This window comes from Anabrus simplex, chromosome 1 (assembly GCF_040414725.1).
Source record: "Anabrus simplex isolate iqAnaSimp1 chromosome 1, ASM4041472v1, whole genome shotgun sequence".
NCBI classification, from domain to species: Eukaryota; Metazoa; Arthropoda; class Insecta; order Orthoptera; family Tettigoniidae; genus Anabrus; species Anabrus simplex.
In genome coordinates, this window is record NC_090265.1 from 1,240,887,714 (window position 1) to 1,240,913,501 (window position 25,788).

General features: G+C 39.6%; 1 protein-coding gene across 1 annotated transcript in view; it reads left to right on the forward strand.

Annotated features, from left to right (window-relative positions):
* Nucleotides 1-25,788, forward strand: part of mal (maroon-like) — a 216,094-nt gene that overhangs the window by 112,930 nt on the left and 77,376 nt on the right. The window contains exon 7 of the mRNA XM_067152044.2: nt 15,790-16,026. Within this exon, the coding sequence (XP_067008145.2) occupies nt 15,790-16,026 (237 nt within the window). The remainder of the gene's footprint in view (nt 1-15,789; nt 16,027-25,788) is intronic.

Consider the following 25,788-nt stretch of genomic DNA (forward strand, 5'->3'; position numbering starts at 1 on the left):
TTGAAGTTTCAATTTTCATTTCGTTCACCTCTTACCATTAGGGGCCAATGACCTATTTGTTAGTCCCCTTTAAACAACAAACATCATCATCATAATCATCATCATCATCATCATCATCATCATCATCATCAAAATTATCAAACATCTCCTTTGGTAAATTATTCCATTCCCTAATTCCTCTTCTTGCTAATGAATATTTTGCCCCAATTTGTTCTTTTGAATTACAACTTTATTTTCATATTGTGATATATCCTATGTTTTAAAACACCACTCAGCCTTATTCATCTATTAATATTATTCCACACCATTTCTCTACTGACAGCTCTTTACATTCCACTTAGTCGAGCAGCTCATCTCCTTTCTCCCAAGTCTTCCCAGCCCAAAGTTTGCAACATATTCATAACACTACTCTTTCATTAGAAATCACCCAGAACAAATTGTGCTGCTTTTCTGTGGATTTTTTTTTTCAGTTCTCGAATCAAGTAACCCTGGTGTGAGTCCCATACACTGGAATGTACTCTTAATTGTGGTCTTAGCAGTGACTTACATGCCCTCTCCTTTACATACTCACTACAATCCTTAAGTACCCCCGTAACCATATAACATTTATTTACAATCCTGTTTATATGATTACCCCAATCACCTAGGTAACAGTAATCCCCATGAGGTACTTTCACTCCTTTTTCTCTTGGTGAAACTCACAACCTAACTTTTCACCCCGTTTACCATCATACCATTGTCTATTGTCCATCTGGCAACATTTGTTAAGAAAGGAGCCGTATTTTCAAGTATCGACTTAGTTATAATGCCAATATAATGGTCCATTATTGGACATTATAAATTTTCCAGCTAACTCATTCTTGGTTGCCTGCGTTTCGCCCTCATGTGCTAAGTTAGGCTCGTCAGTTGGGACTTAGCACACCACCCAAGACGCAAGGCTAGTGCATACCGTAGAGGCCACTGCATAGGCTATTTGAAGCCACCAGCAGTGCCAGTGCACTATGAGAGCTATGTCTCATTTCCAAAAATAGATGCCTGCCTGGCCATCAAATGATGTAGATGTTGATTCCCATAGGGAACCTAAAATATTTGTCCTGAATGAGTAAATTTATAATACCAATATAATGGTCCGTTATTGGACATTATAAATTTTCCAGCTAACTCATTCTTGGTTGCCTGCGTTTCGCCCTCGTGTGCTAAGTTAGGCTCGTCAGTTGGGACTTAGCACACCACCCAAGACGCAAGGCTAGTGCATACCGTGGAGGCCACTGCATAGGCTATTTGAAGCCACCAGCAGTGCCAATGCACTATGAGAGCTATGTCTCATTTCCAACAGACTAACAAATGTAAACTTTCATAATAAAATATAACAAAATATAACAAGATCAGGTACACAGCCGACTAATAACAACTGTCCATATCGAAAAGCATGAGAATGTCCATGTTCATAGCCAAGTCGCTGTGGGTCAAGATGGCGGTATAATCCCTTCACATCAACTTATCTTGAAGAGACTATTTACACCCCTCTTGAATATGCTTTTATCTGATGCTATATCAAGCTCTTGTCTCCTATTAATATTGTTAAAAGAGAGTTGGGAGGCAGATTAGGAATGATCGTTGAAGTATTGAGTACTGAGTGTGGGGAATGTGGAGAAGTCTTTGGTTCTGGTGGAGCAGGAAGGAACACAGAGAGAGAAGAGTGAAACAAGATGTTCCGAGCGGTAATGTCCATTAAAGATCCCGTGGAAGAAACTCAGGTCAACTACCTGTCGCCTGATGTGCAGCAGTGACACATGTATTGCCCTTAATACCTGCTGCATAGACAGATTTCTGAGCTTGGGGTTTCTGTTCCTTACAATTGTAGCAAAGGACACTACTCTGTCTAACTGGTTAGTATTGGAGGAGGATGCTGTTGTCCAAATCGGAGAGCAGTAGTTTGATAGGTTGAATGATCGTGAGCATGAAGTTGCAAAAAGCATTGGGATCAGAAATTTCTGTGAAGTGGTAGAGAATGCCTAGTAATTTCATAGCCTTGGTTGTATATGTTTCTATGTGGGTCTCAAATTGTAATTTTGCATCAAATATTACACCTAGGTCATGCTGTTGCATAACTACAGTGATGGGGCTTGTAAGTAGGTAATATGATGTCGGTAGAGGAGATTTACATAGTGTTATGGTCATGTGGCTGCATTTTTGTGGATTGGGGATAAGTTTCCAAGTACAGCACCAGTTTGAGCGGGCATTAAGTGAGGACTGTAGCAGAGCTGCATCTCCTGGATTCCTAATATCCCTAAATATCTTGCAGTCGTCAGCAAATGTAAGGTATTTGCTGTTTCGTTGAGTTTAGATGGCAGATCATCCATAAACAAGGAAAACAGCAAGGGGCCAAGAGCACTGCCTTGTGGGACACTGGAGGTGACTGGTAATTATGAGTATGAAGTGCCTGATATTACCAATCTCTGCCAACGGTTTTATAGGAAACCAGTAAGAAGGGTTAGAAGACTGCCATGTATATTAAATCGTTCGGAGAGTTTATGGAGCAACACAGTATGGTCTACAGAATCAAAAGCTTTTGAAATGTCTACGTAGCGGATATCCAGCTGTGATTTAGCTGCAATGGCATGTGGTGCAAAGCTATGCAGAGTGGCCAGGTTTGTTAGACAACAGCCACCTGGTAGAAAACCATGCTGCTTGGTTGAGATATAGGTTAAGGTGAATGCGAGTAGATGCTGCTGTATGATTTTTTCAAAGATAAAGGATAGTGTGGGGAGAATAGAAATTGGTTGGTAAGATGAAACATTAAATTTGTTGCCTGATTTGAGAAGTGGAACAATGTTTGCCTGCTTCCAGGTAATAGGAAAATAGCCCACGGCAAAACATCTGTTAAATAATTTAGAGAGAGGGACGTAAAGGGTGCTGGCAGTATTTTTTAGGAAAAGAGGACCTATAGTGTCGGGACCGGTAGCTTTGTTGGTACGAAGAGTTTGAAGAAGGTTATGAACTTCACTTGATGTGGTAGTTATGCTTGATAGGGTTCTGTTTGAAACTGTACCTACGGGAGGGAGCGTTTGGTTTTGTAGGGCAGAGGAGATGTTGGAGAAGAGATACCTGTTGAACAGTTCATTGCAATCGGCGCTGTCTGCTGTTGCATCGTTGTGGTTCACGCTGACAGGAATCCGCTCCGTCCTTCTCTGTGTGTTGATGAGACTCCAGTAGCACTTGGGATTACTGCGGAAGTTTTCAGTGACAGTGTCTACATGTGTTTTGTAGTCTCTTCTGACATAAACCTTGCGTGGCGGCGGATTTTAACAAAGGTATTGCGAGTGTGTGGGTTTTTTCAGTGTTTCTCCTGTAGAAGAGTTCTGATTGGTGCAAGATTTAAATGTGCGGCGTAGGGGTGTACCTCCCGGTACAATAAGAAGAAGAAGAAGAAGAAGAAGAAGAAGAAGAAGAAGAAGAATGGGTGCCCTCGACCCCAACACGGCGTGTCCCAATGGCTGATAGGGAAAGTTCCTGTAGATATGCAGGACAGGTGCGAATAAGGCGTAGCCAAATAAGCACCCACGGATCAACTGAGGGAACAAGGCAAATGGTCAACGGCCTCGACGGTATAAGAGGATTCATCCCGATGGCAGAGAGGGCGGAAGAACTGACTGAAATCCACTTCGCGTCTGACTTGCAGCAAGCGGCAAAGTGGTCAGCGTCTGTACACCAGAGGTGCAGCTGGAAATGTATGTTCTGGAACTATCCACTCCAGTCCTATGAAACTGGACTACGGTCCATTACTTGGATAATCAAGTACCATGAGGAGTGGCAGAAAACAAATTTGTACCCCAGGTGGTAACCAATCCACTGCTGACATTAGCAGCACAACCAGACTATCGGATTCTGGGGAGTCTGGCTGGACACGCAAACAGAGGGAGTCGGAGACCTCTGGCCAACTTCGCCCAAACAGCAAAACATTTTTCGGAACACTGAACATAAATTCTCTCTTGCGGGCAGGGAAGTTGTACGAACTAGAGCAAACCCTAAATAATCAAAAAATAGAAATACTGGCACTCCAAGAAACGAGGCTGACTGACGAACACGCAATGGATTTCGGGAACTACAGACTCTTCAAAAGTAAAACAGACAAACGGATTCTCAAAAACACACCCCATTTAGGAGTTGCTTTTGCAGTCAAGAAGAGCATACTTAACTCAGTAACAGGTGTGAAATGTGTAAACAATAGGCTAATGACAATCACCCTAAAGTGTGCAAACAAATCATACACACTGATCAATGCACATATGCCAGTCAATGAAGACAATAAAACAGATCGCGAGAAGGTAGACAAATCCTGGGAAATACTAGAAGAAACAGCATCAAAAATTCCTCAAAACCACGTCAAAATTCTGTTAGGAGATTTCAACGCTCAGCTAGGCAAGGAAAGGAAATACAGGAAAACAGTTGGAAAATTCCCAGCACATAAATGGACGATCGAAAATGGACGGAGATTAGTCGAATTTTGCGGGGCATTCAACCTTAAAGTCATGTCGACTCACTTCAGGAAGAAACCTTCTAAACAAATGACATGGAGATCACCCAACTCCCTCTTGGGCGAGTTTCAAATTGACCACGTGGCAATTTCATACCCAAACCACAGAGAAATTATGAATGTCCAAGTAAGGAAGGGTGCAAACATAAACTCAGACCACTATCTGACAAGAGTCAAACTACAGTTGATACCCCAAAGGTTCAGAAGAAGGAAGCAAATAATTCCGAAATTTGATACTAGTCGGATCCAGCCATCTCTCACTGAAGAATTAGAGAAAAAGCAATCCAACAATTGGCAGCAACTCAAGACCAAACTAATTGAAACAGCACAAACACTGATTCCTCTGCAGAAAAGAAAAAAACACCCTTGGTGGAATGCAGACTGTGAGCAAGCCATCCAATCCCGGCAGAATGCATACAATAAGTGGAACAGCAAAAAGACCGATAAGAATCACAAAATGTTTTTGGCAGTCAGAAAAGAGGCAGCGAAATTAATCCGACAGACCAAAAGGAAATTCGAGAAAGATCAACTACTAGAAATTGAAAAGGACTTCGAAAAAAACCACACACGAAATTTCTACAAGAACTTCAAAACAAAGCTAACAGGGTATCAGCCACAAAACCTTTGCTTTAAGAAAGTAAATGGGCAATTTGCACTGAACAATCAAGAAAACTGCACTGAACTTGCAAGGTATTTTGAAGAACTGCTTAACTGCCCAGAGCCAACACAAAGATTTCCACCACAGGAACTTGACTTCACAAACCCAAATTCAGTACCACCGGATGAAGAAGAAATTACCAGACAGATAAAACGACTTAAAATGAATAAAGCTGCAGGTGAGGATGGGATCGTAGCAGAAATTCTCAAATCAGCAGGCCCAAATACTAAAAGAGAATTCACCGGTATCATCCAAGAGATTTGGGAAACAGAACAAATTCCAGAAGATTGGAAAAGTGCACTAATTCATCCTTTACATACGAAAAGAGACAGAACAGACGTAAATAACTACAGGGGAATCTCATTGGTATCTGTTGCCTACAAAATTTTATCTCAGTGCCTTCTCGATAGAGCCTAACAGCAACTAGAACAAAAAATTGGAGAATATCAAGCAGGTTTCAGACCAGGCCGTTCAAGTCCAGAGCAAATTTTGAACCTAAAGTTAATCCTAAGGCATCAGAGAATTTGTAGCAAAAATGTAGTTTGTACTTTTGTTGATTTCAAAAAGGCCTATGATTCAGTTGATCGTCAATCACTGTTTCAGATATTAAAAGAACAGGGTCTAGACCGGAAAACACTCGCAATTGTAAAAGAGACATTGACAGACACAAAATCTAAGGTTAATTTCTTGGGGGAAATCTCAGACCCTTTTCCAATCAAAACAGGAGTAAGACAGGGAGATGGGCTCTCCCTACTACTCTTCAACTGCGTCCTTGAAAAGGTAATACAGGAATGGCGCAAACAGAAGTCTGTCCTCAAGATTGACCAACCAATCACTCTTGGTAGGGGCAAATTAGCAGTAGACTGCCTGGCATTTGCGGACGATCTGGCAATCTTAACTCGTGATGTTTCAACAGCCATAAACCAGATCGAACTCCTGAAAGAAACAGCGGAAAAAGTCGGCCTCCAAATATCGTTTGAAAAAACCGAATACATGACCTGCAACAAAGAAGCCCCTAAATTCATGGAGACAAAATATGGCAAAATAAAACGGGTCCAGCAATTCAAATATCTCGGTGAAATAATTCAGGAGAATGGAATGGAAACAAAAGCCAATGAAGTTAGATGCCAAAAAATGGAAACTGCGTATAGACTCACCCAAAATATCTATAACAAAAAGTGTCTCTCCAAGCATGCAAAACTAAGACACTATAATACAGTTATAAAACCAGAATGCCTCTATGGATCAGAGACACTAATTTTGAACAGGAAAACTGATCTAGAAAATATTCAGAAAAAGGAACGCAAGATCATTAGAAAAATTTTAGGCCCAAAACTCGTAGATGAACAGTACCGCCTTACAGGGAAACAGGAAATCAAACAATTTTCTAACATTCACAGCGACATCAGAAAACGCAGATTAAGATTCTTTGGACATATAAAAAGGATGAACCCAGATAGACTTACCAAGCAAATAGTTGAATTTTATGAAAACCGAAGTAAAGCCAAAACGGACACAATAAAATGGATTGGCGAAATTAAAACAGATCTCAAACTGTCAGGAATTACACCTGAAGACATCCAAAGCCGGGTTATCTTCAGAACCAAAGTTCATAAGTGGCAAGTTGACCAAGAGGAAAAACCAAAGAAGAAGACCGGAACAACATGGTCTCAAGAGAGAAAAGAAGCACACAGCAAGCGAATGAAGGAAGTGTGGGCACAAAGAAAGGAAAATGCCTGTCTCTAAGTACTTTGCATAGTCCTAACGGGCTCATTCGCAAAAAAAAAAAAAAAAAAATAATAATGTTATTTGCTTTACATCCCACTAACTACTTTTATGGTTTTTGGAGACACTGAGGTGCCAGAATTTAGTCCTGCAGGAGTTCTTACACATACCAGTAAATCTACCAACACGAGGCTGATATATTTGAGCACCATTAAATACCACTGGACTGAGCCAGGATCGAACCTGTCAAGTTGGGATCAGAAGGCGAGCACCTCAACCATCTGAGCCATTCAGCCCGGCGCTCCCTTAATTTACTCCCCTCTTCCCAAGTTGGCTTTCGTACCCATCATTCCACTAAAGATCACCTCTTTCACATCACTGCTTCTCTGTCCACTTACCTAAAATCCTACAAACCATCTGCCTTAATCTGCCTAGACGTAGGTAAGGCCTTTGATTCTGTATAGCATGCCAGACTTTTATTTAAACTAAGTCATCTCACTGTCTCTACCACCCTCATAAGACCAATCTTTAATTATCTTAAATCTAAAACAGCAACTATAACAATTCACAGCACCCGTTCCTATACCTTCCCTTTAGCCGCTGGCTTAGTTCAAGATTGCCCTTTCTCACCACTTTTCTACATGCTTTTTACATATGATATTCCCCACCCTAAACCTCCCCTCTGCCTCTACCAGTATGCAGACGACCTTGCTCTCCTTGCTTTCAGCCCTACCTACACCTCCCTCACACATAGAACACAACATTACCTCATTATCCTCGACTCCTTTGTTGAATAAATGGCATATCTCAGTTAATTCCAACAAAACTCAGTGTTATTGTTTTCTGTACCAAATCCCATATCTGTCCCCCACATCACAAAGTCCATCTAACAATGTATAACATACCCTTTCCTGAAACTAACATACTAACTTACTTCGGAATCCAAATACAAATTAATCTACGATGGAATCATCGTCTAACCACAACCCATAAAATAGCTGTAAGGTGTTTCCATGCCCTTCGATCCTGACCAGTTTCATGTGGGGCTTTCTCACCCCCCCGCCCACTCCAACTACTTAATATATATAAATCCTTTATTAGATTTCTCATTACCTATACTTTACTGACTTGGATAGATGCCCATCCCACTGAGTACGCCAGACTGATCCAACGAGACTCATGCGCAAAACGAATCGCTCATTGCCTTCCCTCACCTCATATCCAACCATATTACACCTTCCCCGGTATGCTTACACATATCCATACTCTGCACTTCCAGTACCTCACTGAAGCCATTTCCCATCTTAACCTAATTGTAACTGAAGCCCTCACCTTATCCCCCCCTCACCAACGCAATCCTCACCAATACCCGAACACCTCAACATGATGATGATGATGACCGGGCGAGTTGGCCGTGCGCGTAGAGGCGCGCGGCTGTGAGCTTGCATCCGGGAGATAGTAGGTTCGAATCCCACTATCGGCAGCCCTGAAGATGGTTTTCCGTGGTTTCCCATTTTCACACCTGGCAAATGCTGGGGCTGTACCTTAATTAAGGCCACGGCCGCTTCCTTCCTACTCCTAGGCCTTTCCTATCCCATCGTTGCCATAAGACCTATCTGTGTCGGTGCGACGTAAAGCCCCTAGCAAAAAAAAAAATGATGATGATGATGATGATGATGATTATTATTATTATTATTATTATTATTATTATTATTATTATTATTATTACCAAGCTAGATAGCTGCAGCCGCTTAAGTGCGGCCAGTATCCAGTATTCGGGAGACAGTAGGTTCGAATCCCACTGTCGGCAGCCCTGAAAATGGTTTTCCGTGGTTTCCCATTTTCACACCAGGCAAATGCTGGGGCTGTACCTTAATTAAGGCCACGGCCGCTTCCTTCCCACTCCTAGCCCTTCCCTATCCCATCGTCGCCATAAGACCTATCTGTGTCGGTGCGACATAAAGCAACTAGCAACAAAATTATTATTATTATTATTATTATTATTATTATTATTATTATTATTATTATTATTATTATTATTATTATTATGCTCTTGGCTGCGGTAATACCCCTCCTGTCCACCACAGACCTTCAGGCAATACAAGTGCCCTCAGCAAAAGTTTCCAGTGCAGTGCAGTGCAGTGCAGTGATAATTCCAAGTATTCTACATTCTCTCAAGTCCTAAATTCATTTTACGCTAATTCTGATATGTTCCTTTCATGGATTTTAATTTTCCCCTTACATACATTATTGTATATCACATCCTTTCTAACGAGTTTCACCATAATTCGCTTTCAGCGATATTAGCACATTTCATTTTACCATGTGATATACATTGGTGAATCGCAGTTTAATTTTACTGCAATTTTAATTATATAGCTGTTAAATGAATTCCATGGCACGTATTTTATATTTCTATGTATTTCCTTTGTTATTATTGATATAGTTAATTAATTATTAATAGCACTAGTCTACTTCATTATATATTTAAGTAATAATGCATATGTTAGTCTCTTTTGATGTAACTATTATCTTATTTATTGTTATTGCTGATTGTACTGCACATTTTATTTACTATTAGTTTATTTAATTATATTATTTGTTAATGTTGTTTAGACAATTGTGTTAAACAGTGATTAAGTGTATCACATCAGTGCAAGAAGAGCTGCAGAACATTTTAAGTTAATTTATGCACTAGTAGTGCTAGACAGAACAAAGGACTTTTAAGTTTGATTTGTACCCGCAAACGACACTGTACTTTGTAAACTTTTGTTGTCTGACAATAAACGGGGGATGGCAGGGGTCAGCTATGAGGAGTGAGGGTGCAGTATGGGTCTCTCGTGCGGGTCCCTTGGGGTTACAGTGATTCCCTGCAGCAGGGCATTCTATACTTTACCCAACGTATGTGCGATGGATACATGTCATTAACATACTTTTCTCCCATTTTTCTCCCAATTCACCAGGCCTAAGAAATGCACGTTCATCTGATGGCCCGCCTATCACACATAACTTTTTGTTTAGTTTATTCCTCCATGGTATGCACTAGCAATGCATCTTGGTATGGTATGCACTAGCAATGCATCTTGGTAGGTGTGCTAGTTACCAACTGATGAGCCAAAATTGGTGCACTGGGGCAGAATGCTGGTAACCAAGAATGAGTTAGGTGGAAAATTGACAATGTCCAATTATGGACCAATTATATTGGAATTATGAATTTACTCATTCAGGAAAAAATTTCTGGTTCCCTATAGAAATCAGTATCTGTATCATCTGATGGCCTAGCAGGCATCAATTTTTGCAAATGAGACAAAGTCTCTCATAGTGCATTGGCACTGCCGGTGGCTCCAAGTAGCCTATGCAGTGGCCTCCATGGTATGAACTAACTGTGCGTATTGGTAGGTGTGCTAGTTACCTACTGTTGTGCCCGAATTCACACACTGGGGTGAAACGCTGGCAACCAAGAATAAGTTAGCTGGAAAAATTATAATGTCAAATAACTGACCAATTATATTGGAATTACCACTTAGTCAAGCAGCTTGTCTCCTTTCTCCCAAGTCTTCCCTACCTAAACTTTGCAACTTTTTTGTTATGCTACTCTTTTGTTGCAGATCTCCCAGAACAAATCGAGCTGCTTTTCTTTGGATCTCTGTCAGTTCTCGAATCAAGTAAGCTTGGTGAGGGTCCCGTAAATTTGACCCCTACTCTAGTTGTGGGGTCTTATCAGAGACTTTACTACAACCCCTAAATGCCCTCATAACGATGTGCAGAGATCTGTACCCTTTATTTACAATCCCATTTATGTGATTACCCCAATGAAGATCTTTCTTTATATTAACACTTAGGTACTTACAGTGATCCCCATAAGGAACTTTCACCCCATCAACACAGCAATTAAAATTGAGAGGACTTTTCCTGTTAGTGAAACTCACAACCTGACTGACTTTTAACCCCGTTTACCATCATACCATTGCCTGCTGTCCGCCTGACAACATTGTCAAGGTCATTTTGCAGTTGCTCTCAATCTTGTAGCTTATTTATTACTCTATACAGTATAACATCTGCAAAAAGCCTTAGCTCTGTTTTCTGTTCTTTACTCATATCATTTAAACAGGGTCTTTTTATAGCTCGTTCCGCAGCACCGCTTAGAGCACATCACGGCTGGCACAGTGACACTCCGTTGCTAGCCGGTATAATGCACGCTTTCCCTCCCCACCACTCACGGTAATTCACATTTATAGAAATCCATTTCTAGTGAAACCATTTTCTAAAACCTACTTGGCATTACATTTGATGTTCAAAATGTTGTCCCTCAGTTGTCAAACGCCTGACACCTCGTAAATAGATTTGCAGACACTTGGTGAATCTGCTCTTGTGTGAGGGTTTTTCACATACAGTTTTCCCTTCAGCATCCCCCGCAGGTAATAATCACAGGTCATCGCCATAAGACTTATCTGTGTCAGTGCTACATAAAGAAAAAAAAAAAAAAATCACAGGGATTTAAATCAGGAGATCTAAGGGGATAATTAACCACATGATCTTCGAAAACTTCCCATATTACCTCGATAGACCGATTAGCAGTGTGTGCCGTCGCATTATTTTGCATGAAGTGACCATTACTCCTTTCTTCATCTGTCAGCTCTTGAAAAAATGGTCTGAAAATGAGGTCTATATATCGATGAGCATTTATTGTTTCACAGAAAAATATAAGGCCTATAATTCTGCGAGCACTTATTGCGCACCAAACTCCTATCTTTACATCATGAAGTGGACAGACATGCAGCTGGTGGGGATTTTCTGCATATCGGTAGCGATTGTTTTGACTATATACATAGCCACTTAAGTGTAGCCATGCTTCATCACTATAAAATAAAAGTTCTGGGTCAACATACACATCGTGAACTGACTGAAGCAACCAGTTACAATACCGAACCCTAGCGAAACTTGTCAGCTCCTCTTAAATATTAGGCAGGGGTGTGTTTGTACGGTTTTGCTTTTAACAGTTTTGTTGCTTTGTGGGCAGAAGATAATGACACATTAGCTTGTACGGCAGGACGCAACATGGATTTTGTTGGAGTTCTTTCCAAGAGAGCTGCTATTTTGTCAAGCTTTTCCTTTGTTAAAACGGTTTGTCTCCTGCGTGATTTCTTGTTAAGAATGGACCCGGTGGTGCGGAACTTCTTTACTAATTTACGTAGTGTGCTCCTATGGGGAGGAAGGATTCCAGGAAATTTGTGAATGAATCAAAAGCAGCACTCTGTAAAAGGAAAATGCTTCGCATAGCACAACACAATGAATACACGCTGTTCTACTGTATACATCACTTGTTAAACACATGATTACTTTAATATTCCTACAGAAATGATGCTATTTTAAAGCGAACACATTGAACACGCTATCAATACCACAGATGTTAAACTAAACTATTGCTGTGAAGCAATGGTTATCTCTACCGTACTACATTAGATCATCTTAGCCGGTCACGAAGCAATTTATCTCTCGGCAAATGAGTCACCCAGCCGTTTTATCACCTTCCGTGCATGTTCCTCTGACACACGGAGCGAGCCAAAAAAAGGCCCTATATATATAAGAAAACAAAAAGATCTGAAACACTGCCATGAGGAATTCCCCTGTTAATGATAACAGGATCAGATTATGCTTCACCTGCTCTAATTCTAGTTCTGTTTTCTAGAAATATAACTGCTCATTCAGTCACTCATTTGTCTAATCCAGTTGCACTCATTTTTGCCAGTAGTCTCCCATGATCTATTCTATCAATCGCGATACAGTCAATTTGACTTCCTGAATCTAAGATATCTGCTATATTTTGCTGCAGTCCTATAAGATGAGTTTCATTGGAATAACCTTTCCTAAACCTGAACTGTCTTCTATCGAACCAGTTATTAGTTTCACAGATATGTCTAGCACAATGAGAAATAATGCTTTCCCAAAGATTACATGTAACGCATGTCAAACTAACTGGCCTGTAATTTTCAGCTTTATGTTTATCATCCTTCCCTTTATACACAGGGGCTACTATAGTAAGTCTCCATTCATTTGGTTTAGCCTCTTCTTGCAAACGGTATTCAGATAAGTACTTCAGATACAGTTCTATATCCCAACCCATTGTCTTTAGTGTATCCACAGAAATCTTATCAGTTCTAGCTGCTTTTCTAGTTTAAAACTTTTGTATCTCATTGTGAAGTCTTTGCTATCGTAGGTAAATGTCAGTACTTCATTAGTATTAGTCACCTTCTCTATCTGAACATGATCTTTGTAAAAACCAATCTTTACATAGTGCTGACTGAATACTTCTGCCTTCCGTAGATTCTCGCATACCCACTCCCCTTGCTCATTAATGATTCCTGGAATGTTCTCCTGTCTTGTCCTGTTTCTGTCGTCTGTACCTATACATATCCTTCCATTTTTAACTAAAATTTGTACGACCGCCAATTATGCTTGCCATCATGTTATCCTTAGCTGACTTCTTCGCTAGATTCAATTTCGTAGTGAGTTCCTTCAATTTCTCCTTACTTCCACAACCATTTCTAACTATATTTCTTTCCAACCTGCACGTGCTTTTTAGTCTCTTTACTTCTGTGTTATAAGAAAGTGGGTTTTTACCATTCCTTACCAACTTTAAATGTGTCTGTATCTATATATATTATGACGAAGGCTATTTGCCCTTGTTGTATAATGCCAAATAAATTATTCAATGATATTGAATAATACTTCTGTGATTCAGCATACCAATTTTTACATTCCTCAACAATTGCTTTAAACCCATCCCACAGTCTGTTTACATTTTTATTTACCGTTTTCACCGATCATAATACATTTTTAAAAACTCCCTCATACCTATCTCATCAGCCATATGGTACTGCCTAATAGTCCTACTTTTATGACTTTCCTTTCTATCACATTTATTTTTAACTATGACAAAAACTGCTTCATAATCACTATTACCATCTATTACTTTGGTTTCTCTATAGAGCTCATCTGGTTTTATCAGCACCACATCCAAAATATTTTTTCCTCTAATTGGTTCCATCACTTTCTGAATCGGGTGCCCTTCACATATTAACTTATTTGCCATTTGTTGTTCATGCTTCCTGTCGTTCACATTACCTTCCCAATTGACATTTACTAAATTGGGATCACTTGCTACAATCACGTTCCTTTGTGTACCATATCCCAAATAGCTTATTATCTTACAACATAATTCTGAATCAGCATCTGCACCACACTTTCCAGGTCTGTGAGTTCCACAACCATCAAGTTGCCTATTATCTTTAGAGATGAGCCTTGCACCTAGAATTTCATGCTTGTCATCCTTAACTTTTTCGTAGCTTACAAATTCTTCTTTCACTAAAATGAATATTCCCCCTCCTATCATTCCTATCCTGTCTCTATGATTAACACTCCAGTTCTGTGAGAAAATTTCTGCATCCATTATATCATTTCTCAGCCATAATTCAACTCCTATTACAATATCTGATAAACTTACATCTATTAAATGACTTTTTTTTTTTACAATACTTCTATAGTTCAACACTAACATTTTTATTTCATCCCTGCTTGACTTCCAGATCCCTGTACCCTTATCACCACTCCCTAGTCTACTCCATTTCCCTGAATATACCTCCCTATAGCCCCTCTATACAATCTTCCTAACTTATACGTACCACTGCACTTCAAGTGAAGGCCATTCGACTTTGATCAGTCAGAGAACATAATGTGACAGCTGTATTCTGGCAAACAATTCATAGCACACTAGCTTTGCCCCTAAGTATTCAGAAACAACACTGTTTAGCTAACAGCATACAATCAAATGTAGTGATTTTATATCATGTAATTAACATAGATAAATATGTACAGAAATGATATTTCTCTTAGGCGTAACTTAGTTGAGCTCTTTCCTTTAAGGAGGAAAATTCTGAAGACTCCTGGACCATTTTAACAGTTTTATATATTTCTTTCCTCCTGCTGTATTCATAAAATTATTGTTGGTTCTTAGTCAACGATATAGCTTGTGTCCATGATTAATGTTATAAACAGAGAGCTGTATTCTTGTTATAGAGGATTTGAATAATAAGCTTCTTGTATTCTTACTGTGTTAACAAAAATAATTATATGCCGGGCTGAGTGGCTCAGACGGTTGAGGCATTGGCCTTCTGACCCCAACTTGGCAGGTTCGATCCTGGTTCAGTCCGGTGGTATTTGAAGGTGCTTTAATACATCAGCCTCGTGTCGGTAGATTTACTTGCACGTAAAAGAACTCCTGTGGGACTAAATTCTCACACCTCAGTGTCTCTGAAAACCGCAAAAGTAGTTAGTGAGACGTAAAGCAGAATACATTATTATAAAATAATTATAATACTTAATAACTAGTATATAATAATTGAAACCTTTTTAAGTTCATATAACAGATTCAGCCAGATCTTTCATACTCATTTATAGTATCCAGTACATCTGGGAAGTCCATATACCACTATCCTCATCTCGTACTTGTTTGTATTATCATAGTATCGTTGAAACAAATGACATTGTAACTGTAATCTTATCTTTGACTGGGAGAGAATAATTTAGTCAGTCCCTCTATCCATCCATCCACTGTGTCAAAGGTTTTCAGATGTTTCCTAATCAGAAAGGCTTTCTTTTCTTGACCTAGTCTGCATTTCATGTCCTCTGTGTTTAGTTATTTTTACAATCTCAGGCCGATAGGTGTTCTTTATGCACCTATCTGAGCCCCCTGTGGATTGGGATTTTATAAATGGAACGATAATGTGTTTAGCTTTCACTTGTTAAGACTTATTTGTGCTTGTATTTCCGTAGCCAAAAGCACTCTTCTTACTGATTTGACTGCTGACAGGTTTGAATTCTATCTCTGTGTCTTTGGAACTGCCAGCCAAACATGGCTCAGCCTACAAGGAAGCATTAATGTGCCAAAGTAAAGTATGTGGGGATCATGTGCAATGCTGGGATTGTGGAGATAAGGTAGCTGAATGGCTCAGTTCAGCTCTAGGAAGAGATGGTCTACGACTTATTCGACAACTGGACAGTGACCGGAGAATATCCAGACCCAAGAGAATGAATGATAGCATAGCAGGTAAATTTTTGTTCCTATGTTATAATTCAGATGGCATAAAAATATGAATGGAATGTGTGTGTTTTCTCTCTTCAGTATTCCACTCTGCAGCATGTGGTTATATTATCTCATAGCTTTGATAAATTGCTTTTTTGTAATATTCTTAAAATTACAATGAGTTACAAAATGAAATTTTTTTTCAAGGATTTTAGTTTTGATGGGTGATTGTAATGTAGTTTTGCCTCCTGTTTATGAATCTGAAATCAAATTTTATGAATCACGTAAGGATTTTACAGAATTTCAAATTAAGTATTTACTTAATCTATAATATCACTTACAGTGAAGTTTGGGATTAAACACCAGTAAAGTAACTATAACTAACTTAAAATAAAAAGGAATCCAGAAAACAATTTATTATTTACCTTGTTTGTGAACATATAAAATTAAATTCTACAAATGGCAAGTCCAGGATACAATTTTCATGACTTAAACTCTCTTCCTTTTGCTGCGGAAGTGTGATCTTCGTGAATGTCTGACGTGTTGCAACTCCGGATTGTCCCTCTTCGTAGACCAGCAATAGTCAGCTAACATCACAGCATTCCACCTGCCCTGATAACGTGTTTCTATCTCTTTCATGTCCTGGTGGAACCGCTCCCCATGTTCGTCACTAAAATCTCCTAAGTTTTCAGGGAAAAAGTCGACTATGAAGGAAATGTAGCTTGATACTCATATTACAACCTAAATTTTTCATAGCCATCAACATATCACATTCTTGAAACCTATCCAAGCCAATCTTTCCTCAAAGGTCATCAACGCCTCAAATTGTTCATCTGTCGTAAGGCTCCGTATCTGTGGTCCCACAAAGATTCCTTCTTTTAGTTTCGCATCAGACAAGAAGGAGAATTTCCGATAGATGTACTTAAAACAGTCACCATTTTTATTCAATCCCTTTCCGAACTATTTCATGATCCCTAGTTTAATATGGAGAGGTGGCAGAATGATTTTTTCTCGTTTCACCAAACATGATCTTATTATATTCTTGTCTCCTTGATCCATTGTTGTTCTAGATGGCCATTCCTTTCTAACCCAGTGTGCATCACGTCTACGGCTGTCCCACAGGCAGAGGAAACATGGATACTTTGTGTAACCTGACTGTTGTCCAAGAAGCATTCCTATAACTTTTAGATCACCACATACAATCCATTCGTGCTCTGAATACTTAATTGCCGTTAATAACATTGCAAGGGTTTCATAGTTTTCCTTCAAGACATAAGAATACGCTACAGGTATCGAACCACACTTATTGGTGATGTGTAAGAGTACAGCTTTGATATTGTTTACGGTTCTATCAATAAATAACCTCCATTCTTGTTGTATGCAATTCCGTATTTTGATACTACTCCCTCAATGTTCTTACAGTAAACAAGAGGACCCTCTTCAGTGAAGTACTCACAAAATTCTTCTTCTCTTGTTCGGTATCAGGAAAATGTTGTACCTGGAGCTAGCAGTCTTTTCTCCTTTAAACAAGAACCCAGCATTTGTGACAACTCCTTTGAGAGACCCAGATCTCTTACCAAGTCGTTTAGTTCACATTGAGTAAACAACTCTGGTTGTAGCTCTTCTGTGGTTATCAAGATTTCATCACTGTCACTAGAACCAGACGATGATGATGATGATGATGATGATGATGATGACGATGACGATGATGATTGCAGGTTTGCTGGTGGGTTACACACAGGAATGTCAGGTCCATGTGGTACAGGTCTGATTCCTGATTTCAGGTTTGTTATGGCCTTCAAATTTTACCACACTAAAATAACAATCATCGGTGTGATTTGTTTGCTCTCTCCACACCATCGAAATTCCAAAAGGTCGACTTCTGCTTCCCCTGAGTACATTTTCTTAATCCCGTAACACACGTATGACACATACTGTGCGGCGCAAACCTTTTATCTTGGTCGCCTAACTTGACACTGAAATATGTCAGGTAAGCTTTCTTTACGAATGAGGTTATGTTCTCTCTTCTTGATTTCAAAGTCAGTGAGCCACAAATGAAACAAAAGGAGTTGGGATTGTTTACACACTGTCGTCTTGAGGAACTCGCCATTTGTAGACTGATTTGCACTTGTAATATGTATTAAATAGCTATTTAGAGCACGTTTCCAAATGAAACTAAACCAGTTGCAGTGTTCCTCTCTAAACATAGACATCAGACTATCTATTTTACTCCAATTGATTGTTTTTGATTCCTCTAATGTACATATTTTATCGATCAGTGCACATTGTTATGCGCAAATTTAAAAAAAGGAAAATTATGTAATTACATAAAAACTGTGGGTGTTACAGGAAATCGGATACCATATTTGTAAACAGCTCTTAAAAGTGATCTAAATACACCCATTTTCATGTAAAGCCTGAAAATGTGTTACCCAGTGTTATTGTGCACCAGCCCTGTGGTAGCCCCTTTCAGTACTTCCTGGAAGGGGCTAGTGACTCACACCACTGGGAAGCTCCCAGCTAGCCTGGAGGGCATGGCTGGCCTTTCTGTTTATTGTTCTCTTCATCTTGTTTCCCCGTGTGTTCCTGGAAGTTACAGCAAGAATGTTCTGCCTTAAACTACATCGCAAACATTCTGATACACGTCAACCAAGCTATAAAACGGAGCCTTTTGTGAACAGTCAGTCAGTGTGTGACTCAGTGTTTGAGTTTGACTCGGTGTGTAGGGGTTCGGTAGCTGGGCTGAATGTGACAGAGGTGTTGACTGTCGATAGTCGGAGTCTGAACAAGGAGTTGTTGTTGTTGTTGTTGTTGCACTGGAGTGTCAAGTGAGTAGCTGGACTGGGATGGGTGTTGGCTGCCGTCAGTGTCCTATTGGAGTCAGGATATCGCCGCGTACAGAACAGAATTTGGTGTGTACTGCCTTAGAGTACTGTGTGCGTGTGTGTACTTCTGTGGACCTAGAATCGTCGTGCAGCCAGCAATTGGAGCAGCTATCTTGGGGAGTGTAATTGGAACTCTGTTAATGGTCATTATTCTGAGGAGTATTGTCTTGCTGTTTAACACTGTTAAGCTGTTGCTGTTTAATTGTTCACTGTGTTTGACTGTGTGAATTACTGGACTGTCTCTGGAGTCAAACTAAGGAACAGTCATAGTGTGTTTTGTAGCCAGTAGCACTGTGTTCAAACATAGCGGTCTGTACGCAGCTGCTATGCGAACTGACTGGACTTGTGAGCACAAGTGAAAGATCTGTCAATCAGGATTACTGCCCTAAGGTAATAGGAGACAGACCGCCTGCTGCATGAAAAGAGCAGAGATTTGTAAATTATCAGCAATTAGTAAGTGTGGCCATTAATGGTTGAATAGAAGTGTATATGTTGAGCCCTTATTACAGTGCTCTTGTAAATTAATATATAATTTTATTGATAATGTCATGTATTCATTTATTGGAGTCTTTGTGATATTGTTTTTCTCTAGTTAATGTGACGAAATACAAACGGAAGTGTTTGGCGCCAGGTGTCTGGGGGACAGAGCAAGGAGAGCTTTGTTTCACAGGAAAGAGAAAGGCCCAGGGACAGTGGCCCGATGCTTAGGCGACCTTCGCCGAGCCACATTTAGAGACAAGAAGGAACCCTTTGAGACGAAAGAAAGGACTAATAGTCAATATTTTGGGGACCTGGCATGAGGCTCCAAACTGGTGCCTATCAACTTGATTGGTAGAACAATTAACGTTAAAAATTAAACAATTGGCTGACAAAATTTTGAAGGAGTTGAAAGTGTTGCATAGGTGTAGTCCAATGAAGTGTTAGTATTATCTTTATATTGTAAGGCTATTGGCTGGAACGCTACATGTGCCCTGTATGAGCATAAGAAACTGATGAAAGGACAAATTAATAAAACATAGAAGGGCGTGTTTTTGTCTTGAGTTGTCCACCGAGTAAGGTCCATTCGTCTTGTATTTCATCGAGAGTAAGTCATCTTGAGTCACGCCATGTGAAGTTGGAGGAAATAATTCAACGCTTATGATTAATCCAGTTGTCAGTTGTAACCCTATGGGTAAAACTGAACTTTATAAATTTTCACAGGTGAGGGAGGGCCTAAACGAACATTTTATGCACTATAAAGATGGAGCTATTGTGTACAAGTTATTGTAGTGAGGATAGATTTGCTCAGAGTACTGTAGTAAGACTGCTAAAGTTACATGAAATAAACATTCGTAAGTATGAATGTGGTTGTTAAGAGTTGCCTGCTGAGGATAGCAAGTGGTGAGAAGTAGATAGTTCACATTCTGGGACATGAATACAGTATAATTATGTGAAGTATATTAAGAGTTACAAAGTGAGCTGGTAAGAACATTTGGGAAACAACAGATCATGAGTTAGATAGAGAGAGGAAGAAAACATGAACTTGAGATGTTAGATGAACAGGGTAACCAGATTTGTATTATGTAAGGGAGTAGCCGTCCCTCTCACAGTAAACTGGTTTTGTAGGTCAAGGGCGACCACGTGCCGATGTTGTTGTCGTTGCTCGTAAATACCAGTCTCAGTTCTGACAGTGAATAAACTTTGTGTTCAACCAAAAGTTTGCACACAAGAGAGAAGATGATGATTTTTGGAATGTGGTTCGCCAAGATGGAGACCTGCAGTAGTTTCAATCTTGTGATTGCTGACACCATAGTGATTCTGGCTAATCACTAAAAGGATGGGACAGGCCTGGCTGGATGTGACTGTGATGAAACAACTAAAAAGATGAGTACCAGAGTTTTGTTGCAGTTATGAATGTAAAAACTTTATCTAATTTAGCAGAGGGGATAGTGATGAAACAACTAAAAAGATAAGTACCAGAGTTTTGATGCAGTTATTAATGTAAAATCTTTATCTAATTTGGCTGAGGGGATAGATTAGTTTCTTTTTTCTTTTGGTCATGTAAATTTCAGAGATTTATTTTCACAGGAATATGTCCTAAGTTATTGCTTTATGATGTACAATAGATTTTCTAGTAACCTGTAAATATTTTAAAGTAAATATTGACTAATGCATGAAGTCACAGTTTTCCATTTTATTTTCTGAGCTGAGTGGTTAGTGTAATTTGTAATAATTTCTTTCTTTCACGGGTGTTTTCATGTTGGCATTTATTTATGGCGTTGAGATGCATTGCACGTTTTGGGGCAGAGGGTAACTTGAAGGGAATTTAAACTTATTTAAAGGATAAGGTTGGTCAGATTTAATGGATTTGAAGGGCAAAAGGACATGCGGTCATAGTTTCCTATTAATGTGTATGATGCATGAGTGAGAGTGAATGCTTGTGGAGCTGTGGCGAGGAACGTTTAATGCCCCGCCTACTGTTTCTTCCCCTAAGTACCCTACTCGCCCTTCACAACACCTTCATACTTATAACACAAGGAGTAGAACCACGAAAGCAAGCATAATGTAACAAGTACCGCGAGGCATTGTAGTAGCAGTCAAAGGCGTAAGTGATACATACCAATAAAAGCACAATAACACAAAACATTATCACGTAATTTCCTTTGTTACAGACGCACCATCATTTAAATATTGTGAAAAAAGAAAACTTATCAACACCTCAAGATTCTTGGATTGACGTCCCTTTTGACTAAGCTCTTATAAAAACGAACTACTTCCAATGTAAAATCTGATCGTCAAATCCAGACCAGTTCGAGGAAACTACCAATAGTTGCATTTTACCGTTTACAACTAATAAATTACAGAAGCATGCCTCAAACCAATACATGAAGCAGAATATTTCCAATGCATTTAAGACTTTAAGCTTTAGACACTATTGAGTTTTAACAAAATTTACGGCTCATATTTTAATACAATAAGTCAACTAACAATTGTTTTTTAAAAACAAAGAACTTGAGAATTTTAGCCAAATCTCATTATTGTGAAGACATTACTGTGTTTTGGACGTCATTGTTATTAGAATCAACGTATATCCCAATTTTAGCACTGTCATTTTAAATTGTTAAACTGTCCATTGTGTTTACAAATGCCTATGTTCACGTATTTTACCACTTAGTTTTTAGAATCATAATTAAGTAAAAATTAATTATAAGCAAATTAAAAGTGACAGGTCTTAACCTTCAGATAAATTACAAAGGCTGAGGATGTTCGAAACCAAGTGAAACATGTCCCTTTTAATGTAGTGTTGTAGCAATATGAATTTCTAACAACACAAAATCAATTGTATTGAAAAGGTGGAATAGAAAAATAAAAAATACAAATTTGTATGCAAATTACCAAGTGGAATTAGTCGCACAGATAGAAAATGCTCTGATGATATGACTTTAGTCCCATGGAACAAAGGGAGGTCTCTCCTGTGTGATGCTACGTGTATGGATACATTACCACCATCTCATTTGCCTCACACTTGCAAGGCTGCTGGTTCTGCTGCGGAATTGACAGTGTGCAATAAAAGGGCGAAATACAGAGCAGTAACAGACCACTACATCTTGTGGTATTTGCAGTCGAAACGATGGGAACGTGGTGTCGAGAGGCTAAAAGTCTGATTTCATATATTGGCAAACAACTATCAGCAATCACTGGAGACTCCTCTTCAACAGAATTCCTGAGTCAGCGGATAGGAATTGCTATCCAGCGAGGAAATGCTGCCAGCGTTATGGGCATGTTTCCAGATAATGTTTGTGAAATTGTTATTGTAAGTTTATTACTGTAATCACAGTTCACTGATTTAATACAAGAGAGAGACAACACAATAATAATAGTAATAAATAATAATAAAAATAATAATAATAATAATAATAATAATAATAATAATAATAATAATAATAATAATAATAATAATAATAATAATAATACGAAGGCCATCCGGAAAGTGGTACCTGTTTGTGCAATAAAGACACAGGGGTAAATATTAACAAATATACACATTTTTATTGGAAAGAGCATACTTTACACTACTTCTCCACATAATCTCCAAGCAAATTTAGGCATTTATCATAACGTGGGACGAGTTTTTGTATTCCAGCATCATGGTCCTCCACCGCCAGCGTATTGAGATACGTAGTCATGGCTCGTTTAAGTTCTTCGTCGCTGTCAAATCTTTTTCCCGCCAGAAAGTCATTAAGCTGCGTAAAGAGATGAAAATCCGAAGGGGCCAAGTCCGGGCTATATGGAGGATGGTTGAAGGTTTCCCACTTGAATTGCTGCAAAAGTTGTTGTGTTATCGCAGCTGCATGAGGCCTGGCATTGTCATGAAGGAGAATGGCGCCTGTAGACAATAGACCTCGCCATCGATTTTGTATTGCCCGCCGTAATTTCTTTAATGTTTCACAATGCACATTAGCATTAATTGTGTCTCCACAGGCCATAAAATCAATGAGCAGTACACCTCGGCGATCTCAGAAAACGGTTGCCATGAGTTTCCTGGTGGACAGAAATGTCTTGAATTTTTTTGGTTTGGTTGGTGAATGAGCATGATGCCACTCCATTGACTGTCGTTTACTCTCAGGTGATGCATAACAAACCCATGTTTCGTCTCCAGTAATGATGTGAGTCAGGAAAGAGTCTTCTTCATCGGAATAATGTCCCAGAAACGTCAGTACTGCAGCCATACGCTTGGTTTTGTGCTTCTCTGTAAGCATGCGAGGAACCCACTTTGCACAGATTTTTGAATAATGCAGATGGTCTTTGACAATTTCATGAACAATTGTTCGAGACACATTAGGAAAATGTTCACAGAGTTCATCAGTTGTGACGCGCCGATCTTTCCTCACGCATTCTTCTACTGCGCTCAGCAGTTGGTCTGTAATGACAGATGGTCTCCTGAACGCTCTTCGTCGTCTGTATTCCCCTCCCCAAGTTGAAGTTGCAACATCAGTGCCGAACAGACGACTCGTCCATCGCATTGTCTCCATACACCTCCGTTAATTGGCGATGAATATCACGAGGTCGAACGTTTTGTGCATTAAGAAATTTAATCACGGCCCTCATTTCATAACTGGCGGGGTTCTCAGTTTGTTTAAACTTTTTAAACGATCACAGACAACACAGGCAATGCTAGCGTCACGCAACCTCGCACAGAGCAGGCAGACAAGCCACTGACGCGGTCTGACCTTGCCCAGCGGCTACCCGAGTCATCAGCGCTTCATGCGGCGCTAACGGGTACTACTTTCCGGATGGCCCTCATAATAATAAAATAAATATGGGGAAAATAGAAAAATATCAATGTAGCAGCAGTTTCACATCTAAGCTTTGGAAAGGAGATAGTTAACTTATCAAACACGCAAAATCAAACCATATGCAAGGTAAACATGACTTACAGGCCTAATGACTACTACGGAAAGGATTGTGGAACGTGAAGGAAGCCCTATTGATGTCTGCGGGAAAGTATGACGTTATGGGGAAGAATAGATTCACAACAATCACCCTCAGACTAATAGTTATTAAAAAATAAAAAATACAAATTCAAATTAAACAAAGTTAATAAATGGCAGAGTAAACAGACATACCAAAACGAAACATCAATCTAAACAAGCCCTTCAGACACGAACGAACTTTGACATATAAGTTCACATTTAAGTAAAGTTTACAGAATGAAAGGAGGCACCCCTGAAAGAATTTAAAAAAATTAATTAATGTGATATACAATTATCCAAGAAAGAGAGTTACATTTCCTTTTAATTACAACATATTGAGTCAGAAAGGAAGGTTTGCCTTCGAAAACATGTTGCAGACTAGCTTAACAGCTAAGTCATACTCATGCTCAATTTTGGTAAATGTGGAAATCTAGAGGAAACTCCAGCACACAAAATAAAAATCTACATAATCATGGAAGTTATGTTAAGTGGGAAAAGACCGAAACACAAGAATGAGTTTAAATTAATTACAAGACAATAACACAGTGCTTACCGTGAGAGACTGGAGACCCAAGTCAGGACGGACGTAAGATGCGTCCACCCACTGCAGTGATCCGAATTCAAAGACGCGGACAGTAAGTATCGTTCACACAAGGAGCCCAAAACAGGAAATTGTGCGATTACAAATAACTAATACCAATATAAATGGTCCGTTATTGGACATTATAAATTTTCCAGCTAACTCATTCGTGGTTGCCAGCGTTTCGCCCTCGTGTGCTAGGGTGGGCTCATTAGTTGGTACCTAGCACACCTACCAATACGCTGGCTAGTGCATACTGTGGAGGCCACTGCGTAGGCTAACTGGAGCCACCGGCAGTGCCAATGCACTAAGAGACTTTGTCTCATTACCAAAAATTGATGCCTGCCTGGCCATCAGATGATACAGATGTTGATTCCCATAGGGAATCTGAAATATTTGTCCTGAATGAGTAAATTTATAATACCAATATAAATGGTCCGTTATTGGACGTTATAAATTTTCCAGCTAACTCATTCTTGGTTGCCAGCGTTTCGCCCTCGTGTGCTAGGGTGGGCTCATCAGTTGGTACCTAGCACACCTACCAATACGCTGGCTAGTGCATACCGTGGAGGCCACTGCGTAGGCTAACTGGAGCCACCGGCAGTGCCAATGCACTAAGAGACTTTGTCTCATTACCAAAAATTGATGCCTGCCTGGCCATCAGATGATACAGATGTTGATTCCCATAGGGAATCTGAAATATTTGTCCTGAATGAGTAAATTTATAATACCAATATAAATGGTCCGTTATTGGACATTATACATTTTCCAGCTAACTCATTCTTGGTTGCCAGCGTTTCGCCCTCGTGTGCTAGGGTGGGCTCATCAGTTGGTACCTAGCACACCTACCAATACGCTGGCTAGTGCA